This window comes from Rhinolophus hipposideros (assembly GCF_964194185.1).
Source record: "Rhinolophus hipposideros genome assembly, chromosome: 2".
NCBI lineage: Eukaryota > Metazoa > Chordata > Mammalia > Chiroptera > Rhinolophidae > Rhinolophus > Rhinolophus hipposideros.
In genome coordinates, this window is record NC_138048.1 from 108,783,679 (window position 1) to 108,804,794 (window position 21,116).

Consider the following 21,116-nt stretch of genomic DNA (forward strand, 5'->3'; position numbering starts at 1 on the left):
CTTTGCGTTTGTTGTGGTAGTTGCTCACCAACTCCATTATTCAGTTGTCAAATGTGCAGCACTTGTGAAACCCCTCAGAGTGGGAGGGGAAGTGGCCCCCAGAACTCAGTTTCTCCCCTACTGTGGATGACAGGGCTCATGCAGCGACAAGTCAGATCAGAGAGCCGCACACTGTGCCGAGGGCCAGGGAGGCAGACGGGCTACTGTCCTGTTGCTGCTGCTGGCCCGCTCTGTACAGCGACTCTTGGGACACGTTCCCAGATTGCTTACGACCTGCTCCTGCCTTCACCTGCAGAACCTGCCTCTGCCAGGTTAGATGAGTATCCACTATGGTGGAACACCCCACGGTCACACCCCCACGAGCACACCCCACGGCCAGGAGGCCCAATCACAGCGGCATCAATGGCCAGGTATACGGTGACACGGTGTCTCTTCCAGCCACATGCTGTCACCGGGTGACCCGCCATGAAGAAAACACCTCCAAGCGAAAGGCCCCAGCTTTCCTACGGCTCAGCCAAAGTCCAGTTCCTGTTCTCTGGGCTGGCTCCTAGCACCCGACTGCACTCTCAGGAAAGGCAGACTCCGGCATCTCTTCCTTCTCCAGACCCGTGACCATAACTGGTAGGTACTCTGGGCCCATTATCAGAAAGACAATCCCTCCTCCTCCGCAGCACAACCTGCCAAGTTGAATGGACAGTGATTTATTTTGCAAATGGAGCCAACAAAGAAAAGGAACCACAGGAGGAGGATTTTTGTAAGTCCCAGAAAATTCTCCTATGTACAAATGATAGCCAATCTGAATATTAAGTTGCCCACATCATGTATGAGTGAAGAAGAAACCAAAAATTAACCATGGTCCCAGAATCCCCACGGGGAAAAATTCTATGGACAGTCAAGTAATTGGAGCAAAAGCCACGAGTCCAGATGATGCTCCTACATCTTGACCTCAACTTCTTCAATTCGCTCGAGCTAAAACACGCGCTGTAGGCCAACCGTGAAGAGCTAGTGGAAAAGGACCAGTAATTCCTTATTCCAGGCCCTGCCATCGCCTGATGTCACCTGTTTTCAAAAAGCCTAGAGGTGGGCGGTAAGCGTTTGTCCAAGGCCTGTGAACAAGTCACAGATAACGATACTCCATTCCATTGCGGTGCGCAGCGCAAACACCATCCTCCCTCCATCCCACCCAAAGCCGAATTCCTCACAGGAACAGAGCAGGGCTCAGGTTTCCTGAGTGTCCTATTCCGCAGTTACCTTCACACAGAGCTACGTCCCTAGGGAGTCACTGAAGTCCCAGCGTGCCCTCTCAAGTCCGACTCCCAGATTTAAGGACACACGGAGCCTGCGGGGCCCCTCTGACCCAGCAGGTCCCACTAATCGGGAAAGCTCTAACTAAGGCTGACTGACTGTTCCTCACTAAGCTAAAGGAACATGAGCTGCTAAGGAGACGCTCCGCCCCACAAAGCAACACTTCATGATCTGCGCCCTCCGCCTGCCAGCTGAAGGAAGGCCATTGTCTAAGGAGAGGCTACAAATGGTCCACGACCAATCACTGAAAGCTAATGAAGAGAACTTCTGTGATTAACCGGACAGTGTAGGTAACAGATACCAAGTTTTTCTGAACTAACAAGCCCTCCACATGACTGGACTAAATCCAACATGTGAGAAACATGCCCATGGAACACAGGAACCGAAAAGCCTTGCGTGGTCTCAAACTCTCTCTCAACAATGACCTCTAATACCCAGGTTGTCATGATGGTCCCGTGTGCATGAAAGGTGACCGTGCTCCAGGACGGAGGTTCTCAAAGTGGCAGGAGAGGATGCTGTGTCCCGAGGAGACTTCCTGCAAGGTCTGGAGACTTTTGGTCGTCACACTAGGGGTTGCTGCTGTAACGGGTAGAGCTCAGGGCTGCTGTTAACCTCGGGCAATGCACAGGCGGCCCCCACGCCAGAGGACGCTAGTGCTGAGGCTGACACATGTTGCTCTGGGGACGTTAATGCAAAGACACGTGTGCATCAAAGACCCACGGCCTCAGGGCCTGTCCTTGTCCAGAAGATAAGGCTTACTGCCTCCTTGTGCCATGGCAATTGTCGCTCAGCTACATGTGATGGTCTTCAAGCCTCGTTCTTGGACTGTCCTTCGTGGTCCGTGCACAGGCTTGTCCTTTGAGCCTGATGGCAGCACCAGCAATGCCATCCCAACTGCTAACTGAAAACACCCAGCACGTTCCTTCTAGTCAATGAACTGCTCATGAAACAACGTCTCTTTCTCCTCCTCGTACAACAGTACATCAGGTAACACCCTCAGCCTGGCAAGTCATTACGTGTCTGGTGACAGAGAGTGTAATGCCTCCCGTATCTCCATAGTTCCAGAAGTGCAGTGCCAGAAGAGACCCCATGGCAGACGCTCCAGGTCCAAAGCCTGCCGCGCTGCTTCTTGTTGAGCGGCATTACCCTAAAGTAAAAAGGCGCAATGTCGGGCTGCTCATGAAGTCACTCGGGTCTTGGATCCAGGTGTCTTCCTTCTCACGGTGCCACAAGTTACACTTCTGCATGTCTGTTGCTTGAGTCTTGCATGCTACAGTTCAGCCATTGTCCTGACAGCTGATTCAGCCAATGATCCAGAGACAGAAATAGGACGAAATCACAGTGATCAGTGAACAAACTGAAAACCAGTTCTCTACAAGCCACGCTCACCGTCAAGGAGGTGTAACAGCACTGCTGAGGGTCTAGAAAGCCCGAGGACCGCTCCTAGAGCTCAAAGGACCAAGCACCGCCACCACACACACACACACACACACACACACACACACACACGAAGGTAGACTATTCTGAAGACACGGGAAAAAGCAGCCACCAGATGAAAAAGGATATAGCCACTGTGGAAAACAGGCTGTTTCTCAGAAAGTTAAACAAAGAACTGCCATGTGACCCCACAATTCCACTCCTAGGTATATGCCCAAGGGTACCGACAACATGTTCCCACAGAAACTTGTACGTGAATGTTCACAGCAGCATTACCTGTAATAACTAAGAAGTAAAAACCACCGGAGGCCTGCCCACTGACTCCACTGCAGATTTGCACTGGGTGACACAAGACGACCCCAGTCAAGGCCCGGAACTGTGCAGAACCACACAAGTCCAGGGCTGGGAAGACCTCAGTCATCATCTGGGCTCCAAGACTCTCAAGAAGATTAACAGTCACAGACCCAAGAACACGGGGCTGGTGAGTGGCGGAAGCCAGGCTGGACACTGGGCCTCGGTCCCCATGCCCGCAGGCTTCCCCGGGTTAGTGGGAGCATGTGGGGGTGCAGAGCAGCAGGAAGCATGGGGCCAGGGGAAGCGTGGTCGCTGACGCGAGGGAGCTGTGACAGACCTAGTGAGACGACTGCGTCCATGAGCGAGAAGCTGGATCCAGTTCTGCCCGCAAATCATTAACAATCAAAAAGTCATGCTGATTCTGTAATCATTACCTAATATAGTTTGAAAGAATAAACCCACAATAAAGGAGCGCAATTGCAACTTTCAAATCATCAAAAGCAGGAAAAACAGTTAGAAAAATAAGTGTTCCACTTGCAAGGTAAGCAAGCTAACCTTCACAGGACTGCTGAACAATGTGCCCCATGTGTCCTCATACAGGTTACCGAGGACAATCAGAGCCCCCCGCCCCCCGTGGATTACGTGGATTGGTTTACAAGCTCAGCAGGAGACTCACAACGTGAGCCATCAGGCAGGTGAGTAACAGAAGGTGCACAAAACTTACACCCTGGGAAGTGGACTCGCGGGGCCTGAAGGCACCTGCTTACCCGGGGCAGACGCCGGAAGCCAGACGAGCCAGCAAGGAAAGTTCAACCACAAGTTTTAACAACGTGCCAGATCAGCGCGGTAGCCGCAGCTGGTGGGGAAAAGGAAGGGGTGGGGAGATATGGAGGAGGTCGGGGGAGGTGATGGAACTGGTCCACATCCCAGCTGTGGGGGTTGGTGACGACGCATTTGTCAAAACTGCAGAAGTACAAAAAAGTGAAGGCAAGACCTGTAAAGGATCTTTACTGTATGTAAACTTTAAAAAGAACCCTGTTTTAGAGGACAGCTACCCCAGGTCTCTGCGGCACTGCCTACTCCCCACAGAAGAAGGTCTTGGTATCTGAGAGGCATGAGCCCCCCAAGGCCTCTGCAGAGGAGCACTTCAATAGCCCCCCCAACCCCCGTCCCCAGTCAGTAATCTTCCTGGTAAATTCCCCAACATGGACGTGAAAACCCAACTGCCCACTTCCCAACTCTGAGAGTTCCCGTGTGAGCCCCTCCCAGCAGGAGAAACAAAGCCAAGGTGAGCGTGAATACTGAGCACCGGCTGGCTCTGCCTGCTGGCCAAGCCTCACTGCCACACGCCAGCGGCAAGTCAGGCAGCTCAAGTTCATGGCTCAGCAGAATGACAAATCGCATGTGTCATCGACCTCTGGCGTCACCAGCAAATAGCAGAAAACCTACTCATCGAATTTGCAAATGCTTTCGTTTGAAAAAAGAAGACCTTAGAACAATTTTAAAAGGGAGAGCAATGCAAGCGTCCCACTGAAGGTGCTATGGTGAAAGCACACGACGCCGTCCTGCATCAGATTTAAGTGCTGAGTTAAGCCAGGCCTGGCCTGGAGACCCCGTGGTGTCCCATCTGCCCAGAAGAAGTGTCACCAATTCTTAAAGGATTAGGAAAGGACTGCGGTCACACAGGATCTCCCTCATCAGGCTGTCAGGAGGTGAAGGATGACACCCCCAGGAACAACAAAATTTCCTCTCTCTTTAACAACAGGGAATTATCCGAAGATACACAGCAGACACGAAGAACGTGAGAAAACAACCCCTAGCAATGCACTTAACTCTTCCGCTGCCTTCAGAATGAAGAGCCCTGGGTCTCACCGGTATGTGCCACCTCCTGTGCTGAGAGCGCAGCTAGTTAGCTGGCTTTGTCCTTTTCCGCGGTTTGGCTGCAGAATTGTCACAACTACACGTATAACTTTGGGGAGACATTTCCTAAGGAGACAGTTTAGGTCTGGAATCTTTCATTATTGCCTCACAACAGCAGCAAGAGCTTAGCTGAGCTCAGCTTAGACTCTTCCTTGACTAGATGTTAATAAAGTGACGAGGATGCCAAGTGACAAGTATGTCAACATACAGTTTGGTTCTGACTTCGTCAATGCAGACTAAAGGGCAATGTCCCCTCACCCCGTGCTTCCTACTCCCAGTCGTGCTCGCTCACCAACACTGTGTGGACCAGAATCACCTGGCGGGATGTGTTACAACACATACCTGGGACCTCCCCCCGACTCCCCAGGGTAAGAACCACAGGGGTCCGAGAAAGTACCGGAGAGATGTTTATGCCCACACCCGACTGTCATCACCACTCCAGAACACACTGAAAACACTCACTGGTCTTGAAAGAATGACTTACTTGTTACGATTCCCGCCAAAGCAAAAACAAACTGATTCTCGTCAGAACTGAGCTCCTTGACGTCTCCATCCAGCGACTTCACGAAACTCTCCATTGTTTGACCAGTGATGCTGAAAAACTTCAAAGCTTTATCCTGCAAGTTTGGAAATGGAAGTATCACCCTTTCACAGGTGCCAGTGTGAAAACATTTGAAAAGTGCAAGGTGCAGAAGACTCTAGTGTTAATTACAGAAGCCAGATTTGAAAATATATTCCTTCATTAAAAGTTTCGACTGAAAAGGTCAGAAAAAAAGCTTTTACTTTACTAGACGTAAATAGGACTACTAGTAGAAAAATTACCCTGAAGCCTAAAGCCAAGAGTAAAATAAAAATATACGTATGGGAAACAGCTCAAAATTTACACAATGCTGGAAGTACTGGGACGAATTCACACAAAATTATACTAGAAAAAATGTGTTCTCTATTTGTTCTAGGCACGAAACCAGAGATTTTCAAACCTCTGGCAGAACTGCTTTTCAAATAAAATCTGAACTGAAATCTCCAAAGTAAATGAGATAAAGATGGTGGACAGGCTTGTGTGGCACTTTAAAACTTCATCACTTGGCAAAAAGTATTTCCAGGTTTGTGGTACCTCCGTGGGGCTCTGAGACCCTGTTGGCAAACCGAGGCACTGACCCAGGGCACAAGGAGCTGCCCAGACACACGCTAGGACTGCTCTGTGGTCACAGCTACAACCCTGCACCTTAGCTAACTACCCCTGAGCCATGCATGCACGAATGGGTGGATTTTATGGTCTGTAATATGGCTCACTAAAGTCAATAAACTCTGTAAAATACACTTCGTCTCTCCGCCTAAAGCCAAACACAATCTTCACGTTTACAGGTGACAAGGAATTTATTACCAGCCTCCCGCCAAACATCGTTCTCCTGGCATCCCGTCCCCGACACACACTCCCAGGGCAAACCTCAGTCTCCCCGGTCCTTCCTTCTGCCGGTTGTGGAGTCCCGCCGCATGGCCGGCATCCTGGCGCCCGTCCCCAGGCTCTCCTCTCCTTCCAGCCCCTGCAGAGCCAGCTCCCTCCACCCGAGCCCCTGCACTCCGAATGAGGTTTCCTGTGTACCCTGCAGCCCCAGCCCCACAGCTCCTAACACGCGCTCCCACTGCCAGGGTAACCTTCCCCATGCTCTCCTCCCGTCCTTTCCCTCGTACTCAGAAACCCTTAAGGAACCCAGGCCTCCCGCCTACTGGGTAAAACCAGACTGCCGACAGTCTTCCAAAATCGCATCCCAGCCGTCCTGGTCAGCCTCATCTCCCTACACCTTTACCAGACAAGCCTCCACTCTGTCACCTGTCCCTAAAACAAACGTCAGACCTCTCACTCTGTGCCTCTGATGATGCTATTTCTGTCCTCGTGAGTTGGCCACCCCGTACTCAGTTGTACTGCCTATTCAAGTTCATCAAGGCCTGTCTCTTCCTCTGCGAAGCTCCTTGGTGGGGATGGGTATGAGTGTGTGTGCGTGCCCGTGCGCGCACACTAACATGTATGCCAACTGACATATAACCTCCAATCAGTTAACTATTACACGACCCAATGGGTGACATGTGTGAGAGCACTTTAAACTCAGTTACACCCACACAATGCCAAGCCACAATCCGGGGGTGGTACTAGCGCCACTAATACCATCCAGCGTCTGAGAGAGAAGGCATCTCCTGGCATTTGTTTTTCATACCCCCAGCACACCAGGTTACAGTGCCCCCACACCCATGGTATTCCAGAACTGCTGGGTGACTGAGGGAAGAGATGGGTGCGGGGTGTAAGCACCCTGCAGACACCCGCAGCTCCCGCTTACCCCTCCCAGAATGGCTCTGACGGCCTCCTCACTGCTGGACACGCCCCAGAGCAGCGTGCAGGCTGCGGCGCCCATCTCAGTGCAGTACTCGGCCTGCTGTAGGAGTTGCTGCTTCACCTCATTCAGCTGCTGTCGCAGAGCCAGCTTCTCCTGATGTCAAAACAAAGTCAGAAAGATGGACAGAATTCAACTTCGAAATATCTCGTTTTCTCTCTAGATATTTTTAAAGGAAAGAAATGCACACAGAATTACAGAAAACAGTTGGCAAATGAAAACCGTGCCTTAGAGAGCCACAATCATATTTAAAACTTAACTTCAGAGGTAAAATTAACACCCTGAGCAAAGAACATCCTACTGCATTAGTTTATAAATACCGCCAAAGACTTGACTTCATCTTCCTTATGTCAATGAAAACATGAGGCATCTCAGGCCCCAAGCAGCTACACCCAGGACCAGCACCAACGGGACACCTGAACAAAGTGACAACCTTCCCGAGGAGAGAGGCCATGAACTGTCCTCCTGATGTCCCTCTGACCACCAAGCGCTCCGACGGTTCAGCTCCAGGCGGGTCCTGGGTGATGCGGGGCTTCCTGCCCTCCCAACCACCCCCACCAGCATCACCATTCCTTGTTACCTGAAATTCCCTTAGAAGGGGACAGTATTTCCTCACTTAATCAGAGATAAACTTAGAAACATAAAAACATAGTTAATTTATTCCAAAGCACACGTAGCTCAGTAGCCCACAGAGTTAAAGTATATCCGATGTTCTAGATTCTTCTTTTAGAGAGGTGAGGACAGGGCAAGTAAAGTAGAGCAGCCGTCAGTCACCACCCCGGGCAGTCAGCAGCCGTCAACACCCAGGTCGACCTCCACCAGCAAAAGGATTACAACTCGCCGAGGGCTCAGGTGATGGTGAGCGTTTCTTAGCAATAAAGTACGTTTAGTGAACGTTATATACCTTAACATTGATTTTTGTTTGGGACATAATGCTACTGCAGGCTTACCAGCCTACAGTATACTGGAAACACAACTTTCATGTGCACTGGGAAATGAAATAAGTCGTGATTCGCTTTACTGCAATATTTGCTTTATTGCAGTGGTGTATGGACAATGTTTGCAACAACTTCCCTTTCATTACCGTAAAAAGTAACTCTTTGCTGACAAAAATATATGTAACAAAAACTGGCGGCCTCTGTTTTAGTTGGTTTGCTGGCTGTGAAAGGTGCACGCCGTAAGGAGACAACACTAAGGAGACAACACAGCGAGGAGAAACCGCAGGTCCACAGCAGAAAGGCCTGGTCCAAAGGAGAACACGGCGCTGCCCGCCGCCTGGAACCGTTCACGCACGGCAAAGCCGGGCACGGAGACAGCTCCGCCGGCTCGGGCTTTGTGCGAAGGCTCATCTAACCTTCCCGTGACAGCACAGTCCTCCAAGAAGGAACCCACATCCCCTCCGGCAGTTTCACTCCTCCACGAAAGCTGGGCTCTTGCTGCTTTGCCAGGCCTCTCGGGGCCAGTCCCCTTGGTCAGACCAAGGCTGTCATCACCTCCAGCGGCCTCCTCCACAGATCTGACTCAATCATCGCTAAGGACACATCTCGACTAAGATCACAAACCAAGCTTTCCTGCTTCCAGTCGCCATTCTCCAGGGGGTTGGGTGCTACTGCTCATCCAACACACTTCTTCCTGATTTTGAGTCCATGCTTTATTATCTGTCTTTTCTTACACACTGGATTCAGTAACTTCCGCCTTTCCCTAAGGATTCAGCCTTCCTCCAGGATTCAGTCCCTGGAGTCTTTCCTGGTTCCTCGCTCTTACATAAGCTTCCGGAGTCTGGTTCGTGATCCGTGCAGCCCTGAACAGAGAACGCAGAAAAGGCAGCTGCCAGTAGCAAGAGACACTGCTGTGTCACACAAACGTGCAGGGCTCGCGTCAATGGTCCATGGGCGGGACAACTTCACAGGAAACATCACTGGGAACAGCTGGACTTAAAACAGTCCCACTGTAAGGTCAGGTGTGAGGTGACGGGACGTTGCTTTGCCATGGCCATTTCATCCTCCTATGCTGGCACTTCACCACAATGGCTTATTTTTAAACAGTACATCTAACATGCCAGCAAAACAGGCATTTCTCTTATGCTTATCAATTATAAAAACAGAAATCTAAAATTCTGCCCAATTTAAGCCTCAACCTTAACAAGATGTCTCAGCAATCTAATAAATGAACCAAAGGATTCCATTTTAGTTTATCACGATCTAAATAGAATGACAAAGCTGAAATTTCACCTTTCAATATGTGCTGCTCCACCTAACTGAATTTTCAGACTGAAACTCTTTCCTTAACCTTTGCCACTTGCTCAGTATTAAAGCCTAGAAGTTTCCATCAGTTTTGGAAAACCTCTTTGTAGCCACAAACATTCAGAATTCCGTCACATGAGAAGACAGCACGAAACAAAGCTCAGCACACAGGCGGTGGGATCTGGACCAGCTCCCTGACATTCCCGTAAATCAGCAGCACCTGCAGACCCAGCTGTGCCGGGAGAAGCACGATGCATGGCCAGCTGCTGACCACCTGCCAGCACAGGGGAAACGATACTTTTTAGCTACCATTACTAGTACAATTCTTGTTCTAGTAGTCAAAAATAAAAATATATTCAAGATCCAAATTTTACCAGACGTGGAAGAATAGTTCTAGTTTTACAAGAAATAATTTTTCCATACAAAAAGTGAAAATGATGTGTAATTTTTAAGAAATATTATTAGTTTGTCCTAATATTAAAATGAAATTGGTTATTTCTAAAATATCAGTAAATGATCTCCTAAATTAATTACAAATGTTTCTGATTTAATATATCTGATTATAAATTATGTGCACGATATTTATTTCAAGATTCGTATATTATGAATGTTTATGTTTCAGAAGGGTCTTTTAAACCTAAAAATTAAGAGTAAGTGACTATTAAAAGGCACCCAGTAAATAATCTCCACATTAAATAGTTATAAAATGCAAGTGTTCAACACCTTTCCAAACCTATCAGAATACATAGTTAAAAACACCATCTGGAGACCTAAACGCTAAGATGGCTATCGCTGGCCCTCAGTGGCCACGGCCAGGACGCAGGCGTTCCAGGCAGCAGTCTGTGAGCGCCGGACTGTACCTTCTTCTCTCTCATGCTGTCAGCCTGCACCGTCTCCAGGCGGGCTCGCAAGTGCTCACAGTCCATTCTCAGTTGTTCCAGCTCTTGCTCCTTCCTTTCCAAGTCTAGAAGACAGAGACATAAATCTCAGTATTTCAAATCACTAATCTTGGAAGCACCCATTTTGCCCCATCTACTCTTGGAAAACCTGTACTGATTTCTGAAGTAGTGGTATATGCATAACCAGCCCTTGAGTAACCAATATTCTAAAAGTCCTGCTTTGTAAGTTTTGATCAGTTTTTAGCCCATAGTAAAAAGTACTTTTTTCGTGGTTTGCTGCTTTGTGTGTTTAAGACCTCACTCTACTGCCAGACTCGTACTCGAGGCTTTAAGGAAGTGTATATTTAAAGGACTGGAGGCCGGGCTGTGAAGCCCAACTGTCTCATGGCACAGACTGTATCTGTTCCATAAAAAGCAGAAAGCAGCTCAGTGAGGAGACAGTGCCAGCCGGGCTGACTCACAGAGCTCGTCTCACCAACTGGCAGACTGACTCAATGGGGACAGCTGCAGAGTCAGTGCAAGAGTGAGAACAACGGTGACAGAGACAAGAAAAGGCCACAGGGGACGCGGGGCCTGTGGAGTCCTTCCTCTCCACCACATTCCTTTACATGATGATGCAAATGGCCAAAAAAATCCCAAAGACATCCACGTGAATAAATGTGAAATCAAAAGATGACCATTTTAAAGTATTACGCTGCAGAAATACTGACATTCAAAAAGCAAAGAAACACGTGACTAAACCGTTCAGTGCCTTGATTGAAGGACTGAGAAATCATCACCTTTATGCTAACAGTAGGGAGACGTGAGCGGCAGCTGTGCTCAGACCTAACAGCGTAACTTCTCTGACTGCAGTAAGGACAGCGGTGCTCAGACCTCAGTGTGCAGCAGACGCCCCTGGGGGCCGTCCTGTTTCTGCTCAGCAGGACTGAGGGGGCCTGACACACTCCACGCTCACAAGTCCCAGGCGAGGCTGATGCTGCCGTCTGGGAACAGACCGTGAGGACGATGCAGCTTCAGGACAACGGCCTGGTCTCATCACTCACTACGTACATGTGCACAGCGCCCGAGGGAAGCCAGCCGCCGGCCTAGGGAATGCTCAAGGGCGGAAGCAGGAGGGCGGCGAGAGTTCAGAGAGCAGACCCCTGGGAATGGAACCTGACCCCGCCCTAGGGAATGGGGCCCGCACACACTTCCTACAATGCAGGGCAGACAGGAGAAAGGCTGCGGCTTTGTAACCGAGGGGTCTCCGAGAGGACAAGAGGAAGCCCACACGTGAAGTTCAGGGGCACTGCCAAGAACAACGCAGGCATCCCCAAGGCTCTGAGAATAAAGGAAGTCTCCACGTTTCCCAGAGACCCTTGGCCCTGGAAGGAAGATTAGAAGCTACAGCTAAATATTCAGACAGCTAGAGATTATGAAACTGGCTGGCAGCTTCTCTTCAAAGGTGTTTCTGAGAAAAAAGGGTGAAGTAACATGGGACTATTTCTTCTCCCTTCAGTTTCTTTTCTGCCTTTTTTTGATATATAATACCACAGCATGACTTGCACTGGAATTCTTTACGGTGTCCCACAAATCCTGGCCACAGAAGAAATCAACTATCAATCAAGTGTGAAGCCTGGAAAACTACTAGTTGCCTTTTGTAACAATATTAAATGGAAACATACGTATTATTCACATTACTTATAATTATATACGAACTATGAACTGCATATGGCCACAGACAAAAGGAAACAAAATGAAAAAAGACAAAATTATGAAGGTGTAAATGTTTTGCAATTAACTTTTATATTTTTTTCTATCATTGAACTCCGTATTACTCAAATACAGTCAAGAAGATAGGAAATGAAAACTCTACAAGCCTTATTCCGTGTAAAAATCTATAGGAATTCATTCTGCCCATCCCAAAGACTGTTTCGTTCAGGGAATTCTGTAATCTCTCCCTCTGTACAGCCGTACAGGACCTCACTGTGAGTCAACGTAACAAAAGGACAGGGTCAAAACGTCCACTGCCAGGGCTGCCCCACAGAAGCCAGAAGCCACCCCACCCACCGGGGCTCTCCGGCCGGGACGCGGGTGCACTTTCCGCAGTGCGACGCCACCGCCTGGTGGCCAGACGGGAGCACGGCGCAGGCTCCGCCTCCGCCACCTCCTGACAAAACTCCCACCTTGCATTTCCAACTTGGCCCACAGCGAGCCTGCCACCGAAAACACCTCGAGGGCACGGGTTTTCATGTTTCGTTTTCTAACACATCCCAAATGCCTAGAACAGTACCTGGTACACAGTAGGCACTTTAGAAATATTTGTCACATAAACGAAATTCACTTCTTTATACATCCCTTCTGCTAATCTTTGAATAAAAACATGGCTGCTTTGATTACATGTCTCATTCTTCTTTAATGAGAATATTACTCTTGTAATTTTTTCAGAGACAGAAATCTGAACAGTAAATGATACATTACACAGTCAGGACATTATCTTACCCATCTTCAGTTTCAATTGCTAATCTTTAGCATTTAAAATGAAGGAGAAATCTCCATTTAACGGTTAACTGAATGAAGGGTGGCCTAGACAACCGACAGACAGAACCAGCTGAATCACAGGCCGCTTCCACACCCATGTGCCTTCTGAGATGCACAGCCCTTTGGTAGTTTGACTGACACGAGAATGTATGGCAGCTTATTCACAGGAAGGGTGCAGAGAACTATAGACAGGCCGGACACAGAGAGTTATCAATGAAAACACGAATCAAAGAAATGTAAACTATATAAAAGGGATCAATTTCTCCTCTCTTTAGCACCGGGCATGTTGAAATAAATAGGGGCCAGAGGCAGCCTATCGAAAATATAAGTTGAAAAAGAAAACAAGGGCCGGCCCCATGGCTCAGGTGGTGGGAGCGCTGTGCTCCTAACACTGAGGTCGCCAGTTCGATTCCCACGTGGGCCAGTGAGCTGCGCCCTCTGCAGCTAAGATTGTGAACAACAGCTCTCCCTGGAGCTGGGCTGACGGTGAGCAGCCGGAGGTCAGCGTGAGCTGCCATGGGCTACCGTGGGCTACCGTGGGCTGCCGAGTGGCCAGCAGCCGGCGACAACTGCCGTGAGCTGCTGTGAGCAGCCGACCGACCGCCTCAGCCAGGGTAGCCAAGGCTCCTAATACCAGCACGGGCCAGGGAGCTGTGTCCTACACAACTAGACCGAGAGACAACGGCTTGAACTGGAGTGGGGGGGGAGGTAGAAGGGGGAAAATAGTGAGAAAATGAGAATATTCCAAGTTTCATGGGAAGGAAAAAAACCCCACCTCAGTTAAGGAGCTTAAATGCATTTAAAATCCCAAGGCCCGTTCTAAGCCAGCACAGCAACAGTTTAATTAGCTGTCAAATTTCTAAAACAAACCAAAGAGGGCAGGATGGAGGTTTGAAACCAGAACACGGAAATGGCATTTTTTTTTCCTACACTGCCAAAAATCTTCCACAGCCACACTTCTTTTCCTAATGTAAAGGCCACTGGAGTAATCTTTCACACGATGAAGAAAACATGTGACTAACAGGAATTTGTGCTGCCAATGTACCTGGCATTACCTCGTCTCACTAGCTTTTCACACCTGCATGGTAGAGTGCCTCAGTCTACCTTAAATTATCAAGGAAAAGGTTCAGCTCTTACCCTTTTAATATCCCCACATGACCTAGCTGTGCCTGACAGATACCAAGCATATAACTACTGGATCGATTTATCAACTAACTTCACTGAAAGACTTGAAAATAGACATCATCACAATAATCTAAGCTCGGTTTTGTTGAATGCACATGAATTCTGTTAAAGTATTTCCCAAACCAGAGTCAGGGAATTTTGCTTTTCATTTATTGGCATATAAATAAAAATATGTTTATGATGGGGAGTCAGGAGTGATTTACTCAAATACTGTCTGTCTCTAGCCTCTCTGGCTACCTTTCCCCTCCTCTGTCCATAAGGGCCTGTAAATCTGTGTTCTTCTTTCCCAGTCCCCTGTATTCTTTCTGGACCGTCTCCATGTCTCCACACTCCACCCTGATGTGTCCCCACGAGGTTGAAGCCAACACGTACAGCAGCAGCCTCCCTTGCTTACAGCTTCCTGCTGGATTTGGGGAGTGGCGGGCCCTGCAGGAAACGAGGAGGAGACTGAAGCCGGGTCCCTGGCTTCCCCACTGCATCAAGGCAGCAGTAGCTCCACCTTCCGATGGAGGCTGTGGCCCTGCCAGCACCTCCCCTCCTGCGAGGCTGGAAGTTCTCCTGCCACTGCTTTAGGCCGGGGGGCGAGGGGGTGTGGGGGTGTGGAACCATGGCACCCCACTCTTCTACTGCCTGGGGCTTTGCTAGCCTCCTGCTGGTTCCCAGAACCCTGCGCACACCTCTGTCCGTCATCTCTTCATTACATTCTTCATTTCTCCCTTTAGTTTCCTGCCAAGACATGGATGTGATACATTCTGATCTTATCTCATTTGAGCCACAATAACTTTTGGTCAAATGAAATCATTTCTTCCTGGCACTCGTTTGTCCCACTCTGCATGACTATCTGTTTAGTTCGTATTTCTACAGACCGGAAATAATAATTCTTCCCAGCTGAAATGGGCCCGCCCCCTTCTCACTAATGCCAAACTCTTGAGAACTTAATCTCAAAACATCCCACAAACCCTTTAGAAATCACGTATTATCACAGTGGTTTTCAACCCCACTGCTAAGACCTGTTCAAGAGTACATCAGGAACACTTAAAGTTCTATAAACATTTAATTAGTATTTCCATTTATTTTTTTATCCGGAAATCATTTCAAACTTACAAAACGTTGTATGAATAAAACCAATGCGAAGACTACCCACGTGCCCTTTACCCAGACTCACCGACATGTCACATTTGCTCACGTCTGGAGCACAAACACACAATATATTTTTTTGAACCAGTTGAGGGTAAGTTACATATATCAAGACCCTTTATTCCTAAATATTTCAGCAAATACTTCCTAAGAATAGGGATAACATCTTAGACACCCACTACACACAGTTGTCAACTTCAGAAAAACTAGTATTAATACCTTTATCTAACCCACCACTGACATTCTAATGTTGTCAAATGACCCAAGTTGCCCTCTATAACACCATCTTCCTTCGAGGCTCAGGTATTGCATTGAAATGTCATGTATCTTTAGCCCCCTTTAATTTGGAACCTCTCCATTGCCTATCCTTTCTGTACGACGTTACAGTATACTTTTACAGTTTAAAGATCACAACACACATAGGAGGACTTCCATTTCCAGCTATGATGGTGACGTAGATCAATTTTCCCACCAAGAATAACTAGAAAAACAGACTTTAAATAAACAAAAATCATTCGAAGAGATCTGAAAGCTACCAAGTCACACAGGCCTTGAGGACCAGGACCTGGAGAAGAGGGCCCAGCTCTGTACCCCACCCTTCCAAAGTAGCTCGGGGTAAGAAGCAGCAAAGCTAAGCAGAGCAGCCCCCAGTCTCCTCCCTCGGCTGGGGAGCTACAGGACAGCCAGCTTGGGGCGGGTCATGCCCCTGGAGAAGGAGAGAGCAGAGGAGAATGGACGCCCCCAGAGCCATTGCTCTCCGCCAGCACCAGCCCTGTGTGGGAGCAGCGTAGGGAGGCGCCAACGCCAGCAGACTGAAGAGGACAGGCCAAGGCACCAGCAGAGCTCAAATCAGTCTCGTGGTGCTGCAGAGATCACGGCTGAAGGTCGGAGCCTGCCAAGATGGAAGGGCTCTCAGCTGGACCCTGCTGTAGGACTAAAACCCTTGGAGGGAGAATGAACTAGAAATAGGCCAGCTGGAAGTATGGCTGAAACCATTGTGAATGAGCTCAAGCCCTGACGGACTAAGGTGATCTACTCGGACTCGACCCTGACGGACAGGCAGAAGCCAGAGGAAAGAAATCCTGGCCGAAGAAAAATATTTATCCAGAGCCTCTGTAAGTTTTCATTCTGAAAGTCCATTAACCAACAAAAAATTACCTGGACGACCCAGAGGAGAATTGGATGAGAAAAGCAGGCCACGGGGTGATCCAGGTATGGGATTTACAGACTCAGAGTCTAAAATAACTAAATAATATGCTCCAGAAAATAGGCAACAAGAGGATTTCATCAGAGAACTAAAATAAAAAACAACCAAGTGGAAAATCATTACAAAACTAATTAATGTACATAAGGGGGTCAGTTGGCCACATACAGTAGTGGCTACTTCACACCAGAGGTAGACAGCATGGATTATCCACCTTCACCATCACAGAAAGCTGTACTGGACCATGCGACAGAGGTCAGGGACGGGGGTCGATTTGAAATTACACAAAGCAACTTTGTTTTCACTGTTAAAGAAAGGGTGTTAGTCAAATCTCTCTCCAGGGTATCATGCCTGTGCTGGTTTGTAGTCACTGCTGATGCTCAGGAAACAAACAAGGGTGCTTCACAGTATTACCATTAAAATACATCTAAATAAACAAATAAATTTTAACACATTAAAATCCATGTTGCAGCTTTTTAAATGTCAGAAATGAGACTGCATGCTTATGGCCACTCACGCTGGCTGCCAGCCACGCACGTTGGCCACCGGCAGCACACGTCGACCACATGGGAATGGAACCAGCGACCTTGCTCTTAGGGGCAGTGCTCCAACCACCTGAGCCACCGGGCAGGCCCTCACGTTGCTTTTAAATTACACCACTTAACATCTCAAATGCAACATAATGCATTTGAAAGGTATTTTCTATAAGACGATGGAGATTTAAACAGCCAATGGCTTTTTCATCATCTCTCTCCAAAATGAACACTTGTCCATTAAGGCAAGGATTAGACCTTGTGATTTAATTGTGAAACAAAAATATCTCACCCCTCTGATTTCAGCTTCAACATCAGCTTAAATGAAAAGCATCCTGAGGTTGCAAGGTGAGCTGTTTAAGAAATCTTTACTTTTGCAACTCCTTATCTCTGCGACTTCTATCTTTTTTTTGTTACTTAACAACCCAAACTAAAAACAGAAGGTGGGTCGGGGAAGAGGCCTTAGTCAGGCCTCAGGCCAGAGCAGACGTCTCCAAGGGCCAGCTGAAGTTCCCAGTTCCCGGTAAAACCTCCCGCCACCACCGCAATTCACTTGGATCCTTCCTTTAGCACTCGGTTTCCTGTAGCACATCCAGCTTCAGGGGATACCGCTTTAGGAGGGTGGGGGTCCCCCGGGACCAAGTATTCAGCCCGGCACAGAGAACATACCTGTACCATAAGATGGGAATAAACCATTTTGTCTGAGGTAACCGTGCAGGGTGCTCTGACAACACCCAAAAGGGACACACGTGTCCAGGCTGTCCAATAAGGAAGTGAGACTGGGCCTGAGGCTGAGCCCAATGACACAGCCTTTCAGGCCACAGCACAGTCCTGTTTAGGTTCTTGAGTGCTTGTGTGTTTTGGTGGGTTTTCTCTTTGGTTTTAGGTCTTTACCCTAAGAGCAAGGAGAAGCCATTGAAGATGTAAGCCGGGCAATGAATAATCAGACTGAACTGTTAAAGATTACTTGGCTACAGTGTATAGAACAGACTGGAGAGTGGCAACGAGTAGACAGTACCAGGGGCAGAGATTCCGGCGAAATGAGAGGGGCCTGGACTTGGGTGGTGGCAGTGAGAACGGCAGCAGGCTGACGGACTCAGGACGCGCCCATGAGAGGAAACATCTAGGACGTTCTGATGGACAGGTGAGGCTGAATGGTGAGCAGGAGGTGGGGAGCAAGGAGGATGCTGGGCCCCTCATCTGAACGTCGGTGCCCTGGGGAGGCTCAGGAAGCCAGTTTTCGGTGGGGTGGGGGGACGGATGTCATGAGTCAGCCACGAGAAAGTAAAAACCTGCTTGCTCTGAGAAAGTGAAACTGCCCTGCAGTTTGTCGGGCTGGGATAACAGACACACATGACGCCAGCTGCCAAGTTAACAGGAAACAATATTTCTCCCAAGGACACACTGCACTGTAAGTGTCATCGTGACCCCTGCTTTCATGAGTGGTTTCTTATTCAGAGAAAGCTTAGTCTGTAAAATCCCCACTATCAGAAATTTTGCTTACACCAGGAAGGACACGTCCTACTCCCTCCTGTAGGACCAAAGACACTGTGACACAGGGCAGCAGTGTGGCTTCCAGGAGCCACAGAACCTCAAAGAAGGATTTGCAGGCACTAAATTCCACATCTACCTCAATTCTGCAGTTTTCCAGGAAACGGGACCTGCGCCCACTGCAGGGAGACCTGATGCTGACCCGAGGCAGCCCTCCTTTGCCTGGAGCCACAGAAACACAGCTTCCCCTGCACTTCAGCTGAACTCCACCCTGCCCCAAATCCTACAGCAGCTCCAGCTTTGCTCTGTTGGCAAGATGCCCAGTGCCTCTGGTGGGTGGTCTCCCTCCCTGCCATGAGCCACAAACCTGACCTTGTGAGACTCTAGGTCCCTCCTAATAGTCATAGACTGATTAGGCTAAGGCGAGACAATTAGAATTTGACGTGAGTATGAAACACATGAGAAGAAATGCCTGGTAGGACTTAGTCAGGGTTCTGAGCCCGGAGGAGAGGTCTGAGCTACAGCCACATCCAGGAGCCACTGGCACCCAGACGGTAACTGACGCTGTGTGTGCCCAGAGGAGGGGACAAGGGGGCCCAGGGCTGAGTCTCCGCGGCTGCCAGGCTGCTGCAGAAAAGGGCGATCAGCAAAGGGGACTGAGAAGTGGCCCACGACATCCGTGGGGAAGGCAGGCCAGGGCGTGCGGGACGAGATCTCCTGAAGTCTAACCCTGACCAAGGCCCCAGATCCGTTTGTGGCCCTCGCTCTTACAGCAGAATCTGACCTGGGTAGAGGACTGGCCTCCACGGACTGACTCACGCTGACCACCCGAGACCCTGATGTGTGGTGCAGACCGCGGTGCATCACTGTGCGGCGGGGCGCGACCAGCCAGCGCAGGGACAAGCGGCAGCCCGCCAGCGGGAGGGGAGGGGAGAAAACAGCGTCACTGGCTCCCAGTGCGAGCTGAGGCTGCGCGCAGGCCCCGTGGGGATCGCCGCTGCGGGGGGCGCAGAGGAAACACGCAGCCCCGTCCACCCACTGCCGCCGCCCCGAGCCCTCGGCATCAGCAGGGGGGCGGGCAGGCGGCGGGGGCTCCGGAGCCGAGGACGGCAGGTCCGAGGGCGGTCAGCAGGGCAGCGCGCTGTGCTGGCCACGGGCACCCGCCCTGCTCGCCGGACACGGCTGCCCCCGGGCAGACGCGTTGGCACAAACCAGGAACTTGCGCTGGGAAGACGCCTTCTGTCGACACACGACCCAGGCCCCGGCCAACAGCCCGGCTCACTGCGGTGGGTCGGCCCGGAACGCTGAAGTCGGTGTAGCTGTGATTCAGCCTCAGTTAGGCAACGGCCGACTCAGTCCTGGAACGCCGCCGAGAACGGCCGGCCCCGGACTGACGTGTGACGTGAGGGCTCCGATCCGCAGGGTGCGCGGCACCGGGCACGTCCCGGGGAACTCAAACCAGGGCTGGGAGCTGGGCCGTGCGGCCACCGAGAGACAAGGGCCGGCCACGTGCACGGACACGAGCGCAGACACGTGTACAGACACGAGCGCAGGCACGTGCACGGACACGAGCGCGGACACGTGCACAGACACGTGCACAGACATGAGCAGACACGAGCAGACACGTGCACAGACACGTGTACAGACACGAGCAGACACGTGCGCAGACACGAGCGCAGACACGTGCACAGACACGAGCACAGACACGAGCAGACACGTGCACGGACACGAGCGCAGACACGTGTACAGACACGAGCGCAGACACGAGCAGACACGTGCGCAGACACGAGCACAGACACGAGCAGACACGTGCGCAGACACGAGCGCAGACACGTGCACAGACACGAGCACAGACACGAGCAGACACGTGCGCAGACACGAGCGCAGACACGTGCACAGACACGAGCACAGACACGAGCGCAGACGAGCGCAGACACGAGCACAGACACGTGCACAGACACGAGCAGACACGTGCGCGGACACGTGCAAGTCCTGCAGGGGGTGCACAGGCGGTCCGAGAACCCTGAGCCGTCAGAGGCAGCCGTGCGGAGGGGACGTGGGCGCAAAGAGGGCGGACACGGGGAGCGGAGCGCGCGGCCGCGGCGAGGCCCTGCTCAGGCCCCGGGACGGCCGGCTCCTCCCCGCCCCCCGCCGCCCCCACGGCGGCTCGTTCCCCCCGTAAGACACGCGCGGCGCGGGCGCTCCCGCCGTCGGGCCACGGGCCGCGGGACACTCACCGTCGCCCGCAGCGCGCAGGCTCCGCAGGCTCCGCGGCAGGTCGGCCAGCAGGACGCGGGGCAGCAGGTCCCGCAGCTGCATCACCTCGGTCGTCAGCCGCTCCAGCTCCTTCCTTCCGACCCGGACGCACGGCTCCGCGGCCCCCGCGCGCTGCGGGCACGACAGGCCTGGGTCACGCGCCGCCCGCCGCCCGCCGCCCGTCGCGCGCGGCCTCCCGCCTGCGGCCCCCCGCGGAGCACGCGCGTCCCCGTCGCGCCGTCCGCGGCCCACGCTCCGCAGGCGGGTCCTGCCGGCTTCCCCCCGCCGTGGCGGGCACGGGACGC

At 50.8% G+C, this 21,116-nt stretch overlaps 1 protein-coding gene across 1 annotated transcript in view; it reads right to left on the bottom strand.

The window, feature by feature from the left end:
- The window catches only part of HSF2BP (heat shock transcription factor 2 binding protein), a gene marked incomplete at its 5' end in the record, with an annotated part of 67,001 nt that overhangs the window by 44,499 nt on the left and 1,386 nt on the right, over positions 1-21,116 (bottom strand). Inside the window, 4 exons of the mRNA XM_081079617.1 lie at positions 5,441-5,573; positions 7,290-7,439; positions 10,447-10,550; positions 20,793-20,943. Coding sequence (XP_080935743.1) covers positions 5,441-5,573; positions 7,290-7,439; positions 10,447-10,550; positions 20,793-20,943 — 538 coding nt within the window. The remainder of the gene's footprint in view (positions 1-5,440; positions 5,574-7,289; positions 7,440-10,446; positions 10,551-20,792; positions 20,944-21,116) is intronic.